Source organism: Colius striatus, chromosome 8 (assembly GCF_028858725.1).
Source record: "Colius striatus isolate bColStr4 chromosome 8, bColStr4.1.hap1, whole genome shotgun sequence".
Classification (NCBI taxonomy): domain Eukaryota; kingdom Metazoa; phylum Chordata; class Aves; order Coliiformes; family Coliidae; genus Colius; species Colius striatus.
The window spans coordinates 28,485,745-28,501,188 of NC_084766.1; the positions used below are offsets into that span (position 1 = coordinate 28,485,745).

The 15,444-nt window shown below is 46.7% G+C and overlaps 1 protein-coding gene across 2 annotated transcripts; it reads right to left on the reverse strand.

Annotated features, from left to right (window-relative positions):
• Nucleotides 1-3,822: 3,822 nt before the first annotated feature.
• Nucleotides 3,823-14,637, reverse strand: SMNDC1 (survival motor neuron domain containing 1). 2 transcript variants are annotated; one of them, XM_062001209.1, is made up of 6 exons: nucleotides 14,444-14,637; nucleotides 13,702-13,821; nucleotides 9,032-9,174; nucleotides 7,368-7,529; nucleotides 6,216-6,369; nucleotides 3,823-5,540 (listed from the first exon to the last, which is right to left on the reverse strand). In XM_062001209.1, the coding sequence occupies exons 2-6, from the start codon at nucleotides 13,819-13,821 to the stop codon at nucleotides 5,403-5,405; spliced, it is 717 nt and encodes a 238-aa protein (XP_061857193.1). In that variant the 5' UTR covers nucleotides 14,444-14,637; the 3' UTR covers nucleotides 3,823-5,402. The 2 variants fall into 2 exon arrangements, with proteins under 2 accessions (XP_061857193.1, XP_061857194.1); XM_062001210.1 differs by lacking the exon at nucleotides 14,444-14,637 and adding an exon at nucleotides 13,926-14,402.
• Between the last annotated feature and the right edge of the window lie 807 nt (nucleotides 14,638-15,444).

The window sequence follows — 15,444 nt, forward strand, 5'->3', positions numbered from 1 at the left end:
TATTACAGCATGTCGTGTGGGGGCTGCAGACAAGGTGGAGATGACTATCAGCCCGCGTTTGTCATGGTTACCCTGTGCAGAGTTGTCACTTGAAGGTCATTTTCATGGCCATTCCATTAGAGGCACGTAAGTGATGAAGGGAATCTCCGATCTGTCTGTCTCAAAGAACTCTGTAGGTCGATAGAAATGGGGTTAACCATACAGTCCTGTCATTTCCCAGGGTTTGTGGTTGTGTTTTCCTTTTGTTTGCCACCATCAGCTGTGAGCTCCAGTCTTATCCTTTCCTGCTCCTTGTTCTCTGGACTTGCTGCTCCCTGTTTGCAGTCTGTGGTGCAGTATTGCCCTGTTGCAATGGGTGAGATGTTTGGCTTCAGCAGAAGTGGGGTCTGTTGGGTGCACTGAATGGAGATAACTTTTTGGGTTGTTTCCCCCAGTGTTTAAAGCTTTTCTTGTTGCATATTTGCCAGCACCAGCCATGTGTCATTGGACAGAGAAACTGGGGTCAGTTCCTGGAGGAGAGTGGTGAAAACCAGGACTTCCTTCCAAGCTTAGGGAGGTGAGAGTGAAAAATAGTGAAAAAAACCAGTCCATAAATAGCAGAGTATAGTCTGATGGTCTTTCCTGGAGGCAGATTCTCTGGTGAGTGATATGTTCTGTGACCTGATAGTGACTGAAACTCCTCTGCATCCACAGTACGGTCTCTGAATTGTCCTGTGGGGACACAGGGGAAGAAGAGCACCTGCTTCTTCCTCTCTGCACAAATCTGCACAGAATACCTGGGAAATGCCAATGCACTGTTAGGTTTGCTTGAAAGGGGCCAACAGATCTGAGTGATGTTTGAGAGGACGGACAGAGGAGAGTGTCTGTCTGCATACACAAGGTTTGCATTTGGAGTGGACTGTTGCAGAAAAGTACGCTTTTAATTGGGGATAATCCATCAGCACTGACCCCTGCTTCTCATTCCCTCCTGAAAAGAGGACCAGTGCCTTTAATGAGTCAGAAGGAGAAATAAGAGGCCTATGGGTGCTGGTACTGAACAGCCTGACTGTCAGGCCAAAGGTGTGAAATGTGGTTTTCTGTTGGAAAGATCTTCAATGTTAACGATGCTGTAAGGGCTGATACATTTTTACCACACTGGACAAAAAAATAAGCCCATTCATTTACATTGCCCCCATGAGGCCCAGAGAAACTGGTGGAGTGAGCTGTTAATTTGGCTGTTATATTGTTATTCAGCATCTTGGGGTGTAGCCAGCTGTGTTACAGCCACCTGTTGAAGCTTCATCTTAGTACAGGGTGTGCTCAGAGGAGACAAAGTGCCGCAGAGCACTGGTGTTGGTCTCCAGCAGGTGGAGGGAAGGCAGTGTCTGCTGTGTGTTCCTGGGGAGCACAGGGTGGTCCCTGCCAGTGCTGCCAAGGCTCTGAAGGATATTCATGTACTGGAAACATGGCGGAGAAATCAGGCAGAGAGGAATGATGAGTACATGGCTCTGAGCACTAGTAATAATGCTGATCTCGCCTCCAGGCCACTCCCAGGTTGGGGTTTTCTGCAATAAGGTGCTCTGGGACATTTCCTCCTACAGAGCTGACTGTGGTGTGTGGGGAGGACACCGGCATTTCTTGCTGCCTTCCAGCAAGCAATAGCTGTAATGTGTCTGCTCCTCTAGGTGAGAGTTGCTGGGGTGCTTTGAGAGAAAACAGATAGTGTTCCTCTGTGCCTCTGCCGTGATTCCCACTGAAAGAACCAGCAGTGAGACAGAAAGTCGCTCAGTGTGTGTGCAGTCAGCTTGGGGCCAAAGTCACCCCTTCCCTAAGGTCTCACTGAACGTTGCAGCAGTGCTGCCTTTCAGCAAGAATTGATTTGGATCTTGGGGGATGCTGCAGCAAAGCAAATGAAACCATTGAGGAGTTTAAAACATGTTATGGTATGTTAGTTAAAACATGATCTCGTTGTACTAGAACAGCATGTACCTAGTTCATAGAGCTACCAGTACTCCAGCTACTGCTCAGTTTGGCTAAGACTAGGAAGTTCTTTCCATTTAACCTCTTCTCAGAAATACTGCCTCAAAGCAATGAATTGTTTTGAATCTCCTGGAAGGTTTGATGGGGAGATAGAAAAGCTCTTTCCTCCCCTGGAGCGGTGGGCAGCTGTACAAAGCAGTACTTGTCGCCCTAGGGGATACCAGTTCAGCAGGTCTGCTGGAAATGTACAGTTGAAAATTTAGCATCACTTGGCTTCCCCACAGAGAACTTGTCTTGAGGAAGTAGCATCACCTTTCAGTCTAGCTGAGAGCAAGACATTTTCTGTCAGCATCCATCATGGGAAAGCTTTGCAGTCCTGTACAGACCAAGGAATGGCTGCAAGGGGAGTTCAGCATAGAAGGGTAATTGCTCTGCCAAAGGAAATTGTGGGAGTGCTTTTTCGTGGCAGAGCCTGCAGCTCAGAGTTTGGATGTGTCAGTTAAGTTGCTTCATCAGGTTGTGTGTGACAGGGTCACCAGCTTGGGTGTATGGCAGAGACAGGCACCACAGTCCTGATGCAAACCTCTCTCCCTATTTTGCAATCCAAGCAAAGCTCTCCAAAGCACAGAGGAAGATGGGACATGCTGCAGTGCACAGAGCAGCACTGGCTGAGGTGGTGATACTTCTCTTGGGCCTGGCCTAGGAGACTTTTCCATGATCCCAGGCCTGGTTTAACTGTGTGAGTTGTGGAAAGGGTGGTGGTTTCACAAAACCCTGCCACAGTCAGTTTGGGTGGGTGGAGCATTGAGAGCAGGTACAGGGCTTTGCTACTGGTTTTGCCACTGTTGAATGGGAGCCTTCCAAGTTACAGTCTTTTTTTGTATCTGCAAATCTCTGAGACCAAGCATCTACAGAAATAAGTGACACAACTCTCTGGCATAGGGAAAGCAAAAGAGAAATGGAGTGCCATGACCATGAAAAGCTGAAGTTGCTACTCATAAAACTGTCCCAGACACTTAAACTGGCTGGAGCAGTCTCAGATATGTGCTGGTTTAACTTCCCCAACAAATTAAGATAAACCCTTTCCTGTAGTAACTTCCCTTTAAGAGGAAGGGTGGATCCCATCCTGATCATCTTGCAGAAGATGCCAAACCACTTTGAGCCATGCATTTTGGGCAAGGCATTTAAGAAAGCACATCACAACTTTCAGCATTTCTCTGCCGTGCACAACAGAAGAGAGTGAAGTCCCTCAGGCAACCCATGTTACAGGAGAGGTGAAAAGGAAATGTACCATTGCAATGCCCAGCACAAATGAAGAAGCTCATGAGAGTGACTAGTTTTAACTTGAGCTGGATGGTTCAGTAGTGTAAGGGAGGCTGACCCCCATCGCCTTCTGCTGCCCCACTGTACCTGCAGCTCTCCTCAGGAGTGAGCACACAGCCCTGCCCCAGGACAGAGCAGCTGCTGCGTTCGTGACAGTGGGCGATGAGCACAGGTAAGGACTGGGGAGAAAGACTAAAAAGAACACGGGGAGTTCAGAACAGGCTCCCATGGCTCCCTGAAAGCCCCAGCTGTGCCTGTGTTAGTGCTATTTGGAGAACAGGATGCTGAGTGGCTGCATTCCAGCACCTGTGGAATGTCATGGCAGGCTTAGCCCTCAGGGTGCAGCCTGAAGCACAACCTCCCTCTAGAAAAAGTAGTAGAGGCATGTGATTTTACTTTTTCTGTTGCATAGAAAAGCTCTTAAATTTACCCTCCCTGCTACCAGTGAAGGTGAATTAAGCAAAAACCAAGCAGCGACTTGGTTCACTCCAGTGTTTTATGTTCCCCCAGCGTGTGCAGCCTTCACTTTTGACAACTCTATCCAGCAGATTTTAAACACTTTATTTAATAAAAGTTAAACATACAAAACTGAAATTAACACACTTTGTATTCATAAAAATCACCTTCTCCCATTATAGGGAGAGCCTTTTTCTATGTATGGATTCTAAACTACCAGTTGTAGAGTTTAGCTTGAGCTGTGACTCAGGTAACTGATGGACATGTCCACCAATCAGTGCATCAACAACTGACATGACCTGATCTAGTTAACAAATTACAAAATGAACTACATGAACATAATATACAGGGAAATAATGGTCAGGGTTAATGGACAAGAAACACCCTTTAATTATTTAAGGGGGGAAAACTGCTGATGTCCTCTTATCCATTAACTCAGCCCTAGATTTTACAAAAATAATATCTACATTGTGTACAGGGCTACCCATTAACTTCTTTAAACACATGACGGGCCCAGCGATGGCACCACTACCGTGAGAGACAAGTAACAGAGGAAAACAAATCACATAGAAAATACAAGAAAGCAAGAGCTTTTACACGTGGTTTCCTGAATGCAATTGAAGGGGCTCAGCAGCACTGTAATAACAGCTGAAGTGACATCCAATACTGGGCCAGTCACTCATTGAGGGACAGAAACTTCAGCCTCCCCTTTCCTCACTGACAACCCCCTCTGTGGGACATAGGTGCTACAGCTCCACCTGCCTGGAAGCTGCTGTGGTGCACTCCAGGGATATGACCCTACCAACAAACCTGACAGACCTACAGGTGGGTGACTCCTGCCCAAAGCACAACCCTTTGTGTTCAGCTCTGGGCTCCCTGGGGAGGGGTGGGGATTTTTAAGTACAGTTCTCTATTTTGAAATCAGTGTCTGAATACCTTGTCCTATGGTTTTCTGGTTACATTTTAACAACCTTTCAATAGCTTCCTATGAGGAACTGCGCATTTAGGGGAAAAAAACCCAAACAGTACCTGCTCTGCTTAAACTTCTGGTGCAGGAAATTCAGCCTGGAATTAAAGTCAGATTTATTGTTTCTAGCTGATGAATCATCATCAGTAGTAATGATCTGTCAGCCCTGCTCTGCCCTCAGTTACAGCTGTACAGATCCATTGCCAGGGGATTTGTACGGGAGCAATTTAGACCTTCCTCAGCAATCCTCAGTGCCGTGTAGGCTATGACAGAGGCCCTCTGCCCTGCTGAGCGAGCAGAGAGCACTGTGACTATAGAATCGAGGGAGGCTGCTACAGTGCCATTTTTGTACCATCACCACTTTTCTTAAGGAAAGAAAAAACCTCACTACGAGTATGAATGAGACTTCAGAGACGAGAGCTGCAGCTAACTACTGTTCTCAGAGCAACAGGTAACGGCAGCTCGTGAAAGCTTTTACCTGCAGCATGGATTTTAATGCAACTACAAATACTCCAATGATTAGGGAGGGTCAAATCAATAGCTGGAGAGTTAAGGCTCTTATCAGCTGAAGCCAAAGTGATGGTGATAAAATGGCCTACTCGCTATGTGCCAACAAATAATTTACTTTTAGAAAAATATAATGATAAAAAGAGAAGTGTAAAGCCCTGCAGAGATGAAGTTCCACCTTTTTCCTCTGTTACTGAGGCATCAAATGCCTGACGTTATATTTAGAGGTATCTTGATACTGTGTCATGGGTTTGTCTGCAATTCCGCATGTTCCAACTCCAACCTTGCCAGTTACGCTCTCGGGAGAAGCAAAAATACTCCTCTTTACCTGCAAAGGAAACAGAATAAAAACATTTCTGAGTAATTACTAACTTGCTCTTAAGAAAGCCAAGTGTTTCAATATCCTCTAGCAGGCAGGTGTTCTGAAGGGGAGCTCACCCTGCCATGCTCACAGCAAGGGAGAAGCGGTGCTGGGACCTTCCCGGCACCACAGGACTTGGGGCCTGGCGTCAGGCCAATCACAAGTAACAACACCCACTCCTCTCCTAAGATCATCTCTACTCCTAAGGAAGACTGAAGTCTTAACACTACCTCTGGCAGCTCTTAGGCAAGTCATGATAAAATGAGGTAAGAATTCAGTGTGTTCCTGTTTTGCAACGTGTTTGCTAGTCCAGGGCAACTGTTTAGTGCTGTGTCTGCCACATCATACAGACAGAAGCCAGGGTGGAGGCTGGGACTGGCCCCAGGTTCCAGGCTCCACCAGTCTCTACCAGGCAACTGACAGTGAGCCCAGCTCTCCAAGCTGAAGGCAAGCTCAGCCTCTCAGGAGGGGCACTCCTCCAAAACCACCCAGCACAAAATCAGGTCTTGGTGTACAAAATACTAAACCACAATGCTGCAGCATCCCAGAGATTCAGAATCCCCCTTTAAAAATCATTCCACCCTCTCTCCCACAGAGAGTTCTGTGCCCTGTTGTCTCTCATACTCTCAAAACCAAACCCACCTGGCCTTTTTTGTTTTTGGAATAGGCTCTGTTGTTAAACTGTTGCCACTTGACTTTCTGGTCCTCTCGTTCCTGTTCAAGTTCTTTAATTCTCTGAGCTTTCTTCAAAGCTTTCTTCTTTTTATACTCTCGTTGCTGGGCTATCATCTCTTTTCTGGAGAGAAGGAAAAAGATGTTATGTTCATACCTGTAAGTATGTATGTAAATGACAAAAAGCAAAGCTTGGAAATACTCTCAACTTCTAGGAGGAGAAAAAAGCCTTTCCAAACAGAAGCATTACATTCATTATTTAAGTACTTGGGCATAAGAACAACCACCACCACCCAATAAGACTATGCCAAAGGCAGCAACCCGGGGGATTTCTGAAGCTGAAGATGTACCTATCAGCACCTCTACACTTCAGCTACCTCTGGGGTTTGTAAAATTTAAATAGCCTGTTCAAGTGGAAGGCCCAAACTTTTCTGGAGGTCTGCAGGACTCCCCTACCAAGGGAGAGGGATGGAAGGAAAAGAGCAATGTTTCTTTGGTAAAGATAAGGAAACTCAAGGAGTGGACCTGTGCCACCATGCAAAGCCCCGGAGAATGATCCCTCACAACAGGGATCATTGCCTGTACCAAACTCTGAAGTGGTACCTTGGGATTTTTTCCCCTAAAAAGTATTTTTGGCCCTTACAAATACCTTCCTGTGTTAGACAGAGCAGAGTACCGAGTAAAGGCACTTATCTCCCCAGCAATGGGGCCAACACAGCTGTTCTAGCACAGGGATGGGGCAGAAGCACGAGTTCTTTGTTCTGGTGAGTATACCTGTTGTTAGCCAAATCACAGCCCTGGGAGCAGCCTCTGCTACATCTGTGTTGAGACTCTGGCACTGGAAAAGTACTCCCTTTTAATCTACCAGTTACGTCCTTGGTATCTGTAAACAGTAAACCCAAGGCCTGTGGACGCTTGCCAGGACGCTGGGCACACACGGTACCCCCCATAATCATCTACCAAACACTGTATGTTACACTGATTTAAGATCCCTCTTCAAGCAAATACAGGAAGATATTAAAGAGATGGAAATTTTCAAAAGAAGAGAGATCCTATTTCATTAACCAGTTTTTATAGCTGTAGAGAAACCCCCCCCAAAGCAGCCTTCTGCATATTACTTACTTGGACATGGGTTTGTTGCCACTGTCCTCCTTTGCTTTTCTTCCCTCTTCCACAGGCTTGAGGTTGAAGAGCGGTGTAACTTCAGCGTTGCCATAGCCAGCAAACGTGACTGCAGCTGTTCCGTTCTCCTCATCTATTTCTTCAATCTCAGCTTCATAACACCTGTAAAGATATCATGGCTGTAAGCATGTGAGTAAAGCTTTAATACTCAGCCCTTCAACACTTACATTGTCAGCCAGCTAATACCATTAAGTAAAAAACTTGCAAATAGTAGCCTCCCCTTTCAGAGTCAATACTCAATGCAAACCAAGAGATTACGTTCTTAAGGTCAAAGGGACACAAGTACAAAGATGAAAATCTGCTGTATTTGACCTTTAGCATCAAGTAGCAATGACTGACAGTTGTCAAGACTAATGATGAATGCTGGGGGCTGTTGAATCAGATATCCTGATTTGGTTCTAGTTCTGGCAGGCCAAGAGAGTGGGGAAAAAAAGGCCCAATAAAAATACTGCATTCCCAGAACAGCTTTTGGGGAGTTCACTGTGGAGTTTTGGCAAATGCTGGCTCACAAGAGCAATGCTTTGGTTCCATATTTCTCCACGTGAAACCCAAACTGTATAAGGTGAAAAGTAATTCATCTCTGGCTACCTCTTCATGAAACACTGGTCACTTAAGAAATGTTGCAAAAGAAGCAGGGAGCTAAAAACAAACAAACAAAAACCCAAAAGGGCAATACAAGTAAGTACAATACGATCCACTCCAGTGGCCACCCTGACAGATTCTGTCCAAGCTCTGATCCTCTAACCCAGTGATCAGACCAAGAATGACCAATGCTGACCAGACAGCAAGATTCGGTTTTAACTTATTACACAAAAGTATCTTACTAATAATCTGTGACAGGAAAACTGTTCACTTTGAGATCTGTCTTCTACCCAAGACATCAAGAACTATTCCAAAATCTCTGTGTGGTTACTACATTGTTAATAAAACCACATTCATTAAACAGCAGAGCTTCCCTCAAAGTGGTAATGGTTGGGATATTAGTCCTGCATAATTTATAAGTTTAAAAAAAGCTACAAGCTACCCATTTTGCAGCACAAAGTAATGTTGGAATGTTTATTACAAAGATATGAAGTCAGAATGAACTACTAGAGTTCCCAGAACTTCATGGACTAATGTAATGAGAACTAAACCCAAGGGGCTGATGAATTCTATGGTTATATTACACAGCTAGTTATTTCACAGCCAAAACTCAGCATTTAAAATAATTTCCAATTAGAGGCAGAAACTGAGAGGCAGCAGGGATTTTTCTTACTAGTAATCACATATACATATGAATGCAATGACAAATTAGGAATTATACATCCTGAAACTGTTATGAAAGACTCCTCTGACAGACCAGTTCATGCAAGTCTCCCACTTATTACATTAGCAAATGGTCACTTCCCACAGTTACCTGACTTTTATAAGGTTAGAGGCAAACAGGGCATCTCTAGAAAATTACTCCCCCGCTCTTTGCTTTTTAACTAAAATACTGACCCAATATCATATTAATTTCCCCACCTCTTTTTGCTTCTAGTTACCCTGGGGCAGTTCAAACTGAATGAAAATCTCTTACCATTGAACTATTTCATGTAACTGTTAGAGAAGTTTTCTACACTTACTGTCCGTCCTCACTCCATATTGCCATACACCTATCCCCAACCTTCCAGGAGTGACTGGGCAGGGCAGAGGCAGAACTGTCAGAACTTGCAAGAGTTTCCGAAGGTTGTGTTGAAAGGAGATCTTTGGTTAATTCTATGACTTCCTAAAAAAGACAAAAAACCCACAAAGAATAACTTTTCAAACTTTAGTACCACACATGTTTTTACCCCAAGCTTACTGGTTTGGGCTTTTTGAACTTATTGCATCCAATTCATAGCTGATGTAAAATGGACCAAGTTTCTTTTGGTTAACTAAACTCCTCCTTGCCAATTTGAATAAAAAGATGTATGGTCTTCAGTGTATTGCAGTAAAGTCGCCCATGCCCTCCTCAAAGTTTCTAAAGTAGCCTGTAATTTTTATAGCATTTCTTTCTAAATGAATTGTTTATCCATAGGCACAAAGACACAGCTAGGCAGTCTCAGTAAAAAAACAGAAGACCAACAGTGTGACTCTGTATACACACATGATGTTGGGTTTTAACTGAAAAACACATAAAAATCACACAACATGTGGCAGAGCAAGTATTCAGCAGAATAGTGTCCTGAAGACAGAACACGAAAGGACACAATGCTTCTGTTCTCTCTGTAGCTGGCAGATCCTTCCATCCCTTCACCTCTGAGACTCGTTGGCTATTTTATGTATAGCAACCTCTAAAACACACGAGCAGAAGAATTACAGCATTTCTAAGCACTGAAACATCTTTCAGTTTATTCAAAAAGATGTGGACTGGCTGAACTGAAGCACCTAGAGTGGAAGAGCACCTTCCACAACTGCCTCTCTGTTTATAGGAAGTATTCAGGTGCACACTGAAGAAATGGATGTCCTGAAGTCACTTTGATAGAAGTGTTTTTCTCTGAATTCTCTGACCTTAACACTTCAGGTCAGGCCTGCCCATACTAATCCAACATGACAAATAACAAAACAACAATTGTTTCCCCCCCAGTTCCTTTAAATATTCCTGTGTCACAGAATGGAGCACACAGAAGCCCCTCCACAACTTACTGTCAATATTACAGTCTTACTGTGTGCAATCCAGACCACTGCTCCTCTCCAGTGTTAAAACTCAAAGGAGCCAGCACCTAAAGGTCATTTACATTTTCTGCATAAGGCAAAGCAACTCTGCAGTCCTTAAAGGGGGAAAATTACTCAATTGAGTATCTCACTATGATCCATTGTCATTCTCCTAATGAACAGGAGAAATTAGGAAAGGGTTCTAGATAAACAATGTTAACTGAGGCTCAGTGGAGCCTGAACTTTCCTCCCAGTTTCAGGACCTAGTTCAGGTACAGTAGTAGAGAGGGTAACTCAGGAAAAAGCAGTAAAGGAGCTGTTCCTCATTCTTCCAGAGCCTAAAGGATCACAAGCACTTCCCAAATAAGCTGATACAGCAAACTTCTATGCCTTTTAATCTGATAAACTACTACAGCTGGCATGACTGGCCTAATGGTTTGTTTCTGTTTCAGCTGTTAATATCTGAACTTCCAATACTTTCCTAACAAAGTTCTGCTCTTTGTTTTAGAGGAGCTGCTCAGAAGTCCAATACTAAGCATAACCAGTAGCAACCAATTACTCCTACTACTTTGGTCTGTTTTCTGTAATACTACAGCTGAATCAGGACAGATTCTGATTATCAAGTTACCCAGTTTGAGAGCACTCCACATTACATACAGCATTAGCCTATTTTTCCCTTCCAGATGCAAAATCCCAAACCATTCCTCAACATATAGATAGATAGCTGTATTCTGCAAATACCAAGGGGCATGATGGCTTAAAGTAGGCCTCTTGGCTCAGCAGGTCCAATACAGCCCATCAGGCACAAGCTACCTGAAAGTATGTGTCCAGCTAAGTAGGCTGACAGTAACATGGGACTTGTTCTTGCCTCCTTCATTGGTGGCTTATTGCAAAACTCAAACATGAACCGTTTCAGACAAGTCTACCAAGGATTCTTTGAATTTGATGAAGGCACTTAAACACCAGGGTATAAATAGCAAACTTTTGGTAAAACATTCCAGCTGATATCCAAGTCTCACGGTGCCAAGCGCACAAAATAGAAACATTTATGTTACTGCAACCTGTGAGACAGTTCTGAAATCTTTAACAGAATAGCACATTCAAAGACAATTTCAAGCACAAATTAGATTGCCACAGCAGCTCAGTGCAGCCAAATGGCCTGAACAATATGGCTCACTGCCACATCCCTGTGACACAAAGGTGTGACCCACAGAGAACACCAGTTGACAGTTCGCCAAGATTTTTTCCTGACCAACTGGTCTTTACGAAGCCCAGCAGAGCTCTATGCTCCAGAACACAACACCCACAGATACCATTTTCAGCTGCAGAAGATGACAACAGCCATCAATTCCACTTGGTACAAAAGGTAAATTCGATTCTTGGGTGCAAGAACACTGTCCTGAAAGTGTTCCAGTGAAACAAAAAGGGAAAAGCCAAGTATTCATAAAAATTTCTTCTGATATTCACTGTAATCTCATTACTCAGGAATCAGATGAGTATACAGAATGCACTAGTGCATCCCTATTTACAATAGGAAAAAAACCCATTTGATTGAGGATAAGGCTGCCTCAGCCTTTAGTAATAGGAGCATTTCTGCTGGGGAAAAGTCAGCCCCTCAAGCCAAGAGACAGGGGTGACAAGCAAAATATCAACAAGCAACAGTACAAGAGGAAACAGCCTCAAGTTGTGCCAGAGGAGGTTCAGGCTGGATATGAGAAGGAATTTCTTTCCTGCAAGGGTTGTCAGGCATTGGAATGGGCTGCCCAGGGAGGTGATGGAGTCACCATCCCTGCAGTGGTTTAAGAGACGGGTGGATGCTGCACTCAGGGAAATTGTCTAGTGGCTGATAGGGCTGGGGAAAAAGGCTGGACTCAATCTTAAAGGTCTCTTCTATCTGAAAGGATTCTAGCATTACATAGTAACAATCTCTGTGAACAGACAGCTGTTGAGTTGGGACACTGAAGCATCAATTTTTACAATTGTTTGGTTAGCATACATAAAGTCTGCAAAACATTATGTCATTTTCAAGGTGGAACAGAGGAATAGCAAACCTTTTGGGGATGAAAAGTGTAAAGATCTTCCCCATTCTGTGCAGAAAGCTTTATTAAAAAGTTTGCCAGTTGTCCTTTCACATCAATGATCTCTGCGTATCAAAGCCGAGGTCGTGTTGGTAATCGGAAATATCATCTCGTATGGGTTTGCTGGGCATTTTGAAAATACAAAAATACACACATGCTCTTACCAGTGCACACCAAAGGACATGAGGATGATCTATAAAGTGCCCTGCAGGCATGAAGCCGTTGCAATTTAAAAGGAATTCTAGAGATGACTGATTTGAGACACCACTCCTATTTTGGTTGAAGTGTTGTTTTTATTGCTGTTCTTTCCACACAGAATAGTGGTTACTCAGGTAACCACTGAGGCTTGTACTGGGTAGCTTGATGTGCTTTTACATCTGATGGGAAAGGGAATCTACAACAGAAACGAAGCAGCATCTTATGAGGAAAGGCTGCAGGAACTGGGGCTGTTTAGTCTAGGTAAGAGGAGAGTGAGGGGGGATCTGATTAATATTTACAAATATCTAAATGGTGGGTGTCAGCAGGCTGGGGCAGCACTTTTTTCTGTTGTGTCCAGTGACAGGACAAGGGGTAATGGAAAGAAGCTGGAACACAAAAAGTTCCATTTAAATTTAAGGAAAAACTATTTTACTGTTGAGGCGAGGGAGCCCTGGCACAGGCTGCCCAGGGAGGGTGTGGAGACTCCTGCTCTGGAGGTTTTAAAAACCCGCCTGGACACGTTCCTGTGTGACCTGATCTAGGTGGAGCTGCTTTGGCAGGGGGGGTTGGACTAGATGATCTCTAAAGGTCCCTTCCAACCCCTATCATTCGATCATCTCACACTCTCCTGGCAAGTTTCAAGAGCACTGCTGTTTGTGTGGGGTTGTTATGTACCAATGCCTCTTTATATGCACAAGAACCTAAAATATCACTTATCAACTTAAAATGAGGCTGGTGGTCTGCCTGTCACCAAACAACATCCTAAGGACCAGAAATTACTTTTTGCTCTTAAGAACGTGGTATTCTCTCAAATGTTTAAAATTAAGGATGTGACTCTTCTCCTTTTTTACAGAAAAAATCTTAACACACTCACAGCTCAGATGTATAAGGGATCCTGAACTATACCCCCAAACTTTTATGATTGCAAATGTATGCAATGAATAAAGAAGATACAACGATCTGACAACTCAAAAATAAGAGAACGGCATGTTAAGCCCAACCACCAGGCTTCAGCATGTTAAAAATCAACAAAAAACAGTGGCTCTCTGAGAAATGTTTTAAAAACAAAACAAAGAAAAAGACATAGTGAAGACTGCACTGGCGAATCTTTCATTGCTCTGGCTGAGGTTTTTAGCTGGAGAATCAGCTCTACAAACTAGTACATCTTTTTTACTAATCTATAAGACAGGTTTAATACAGGCCACACCTCAGGCTTTTTTTAAGCCAACCCTACCATGATTGTATCAAATTATGTGAAAATACAAAGTTCATATTACTTAGGAAAGATTAAACACCTGCTAATGACCCTAAAGTTTCAGCTACTCAAACCCTTAAGTTCTCACCTGTAAGTCTTTCTTCAGTTTTAGTAAATCTTCGTTTTCTGCATTCCCAGATAATGCAGCCTCAACTTGCTGAAGCTGAGCTTTGTAGCTAGCTAACTGCTTTGCAAGGTCTTCTGACATCTGCAAGAAACACACAACACATCAAAGTAACAGGCTGTCTGTCAGTTTCACTTGCCACAAGAGGAAGCAAACACGAATGAATAAATTATTAAAACCGAACTCACTAAGTGGCAGCAGATCACTAATTAACTATCGATGGCCATTCACGTTGATTTTTGTACTATTCCAACTAACTCCAAGCCATTTCTGAAAAGGACAGCCTAAACACGTGCCGCTGTGCCCGAACAGAGCAAACGCGTGACTTATAGCAGGCGCCCAGCGGCCCTGTCACCAGCCACGAAACGAGTCGCCGGTACCGCGCACTGCCGCCGGTCCGCCCCACCCGCCACAAGCCACGGTCCTCACGGGTACGCCAGCGAAGCGCTCCGTGGCTCCCCGCTCCCGCAGCCAACCACCCGGCACAAGAGCCAGCCGCTCCTGGCCGGACCGAGCCAGGCGACTCGGGGAGCGGCGGAACGGCGAGGAAGGGGCACCCGGCCCATGAGGAAGGGCTCGCGCCGGCGGAAAGGCGCAGGCCCAGGCCTAAGCCGAGGCCTAGGCCCCGGACCCGGCTCCCTCGGCGAGAAGGCCGAGGCCGGCAGGGCGGAGGTCGCGAGGACGGCGAGCGGCCGCCAGCTCTCACCTCGGCGGGCGTTGGAGCCCGGACCGGGCCAGGGCGGGGGGAAGGGGGAAGGAAGGGGCCACTCAGAGTCCCGTCGGGCCGCGGCCGCTTCCGTCTCCTTCGCCGTAGGCCGGGAGGGGGAGGTGAAGGCCCAGCGCGCGCCGGCGCTCGCGAGAGCGCCCCGCCGGTCACGTGCTGCCGGCGCGCGGCGCTGGTCGGGCGAGCGCCTCAGCCGCGTCACGCGCGCGGTGGGTCACGTGGCAGGGGGAGGCGGGGAGCGGCGGGGGGGACGCGGGGGAGCCCGCCAGCGCCTCGCGAGCCCGCGGCCTGAGCGCGGAGCGCGGGAGCGGAGCGGGGCCTGAGGGCGGAGCGCGGGAGCGGAGCGGGGCCGCGGCCTGAGCGCGGAGCGCGGGAGCGGAGCGGGGCCTGAGGGCGGAGCGCGGGAGCGGAGCGGGGCCGCGGCCTGAGGGCGGAGCGCGGGAGCGGAGCGGGGCCTGAGGGCGGAGCGCGGGAGCGGAGCGGGGCCGCGGCCTGAGGGCGGAGCGCGGGAGCGGAGCGGGGCCTGAGGGCGGAGCGCGGGAGCGGAGCGGGGCCGCGGCCTGAGGGCGGAGCGGAGTGGAGCCGGAGGAGACATCAGGGCCGTGCAGAGCTCTCTGCGGCGGCCAGGCCTCAGGCCTGGCGGCTCCGTCGTCCCCGTGCGAGGCACTTGTGAGGAGAGGTCGGCAGCCCCTCAGGCAGACGGCCGCGGCCGTCCCTGGCGGGGCTCGGTGGGGCGGGTCGGAGTTGGTGTGTCCTGTCTCGCTGCTGCGGCTGGGCTGGCCGGGCAGGAGTCGTACCAGCGCAAGCTGCTAACGGTATCGAAGTCACCCTCTGTGGGGCTCGGCGCAGAGGAAGATGTCAGATCGCAGGTCTGACCCCCGCTGGCTGCTATAGGAGACCGCAGGATACCCGAGACTACCTGCACCTGATGGGTGCCTTTCCCCACGTCTCTCTTGACAATGTCAAGCCCGGTACTCTGGCTG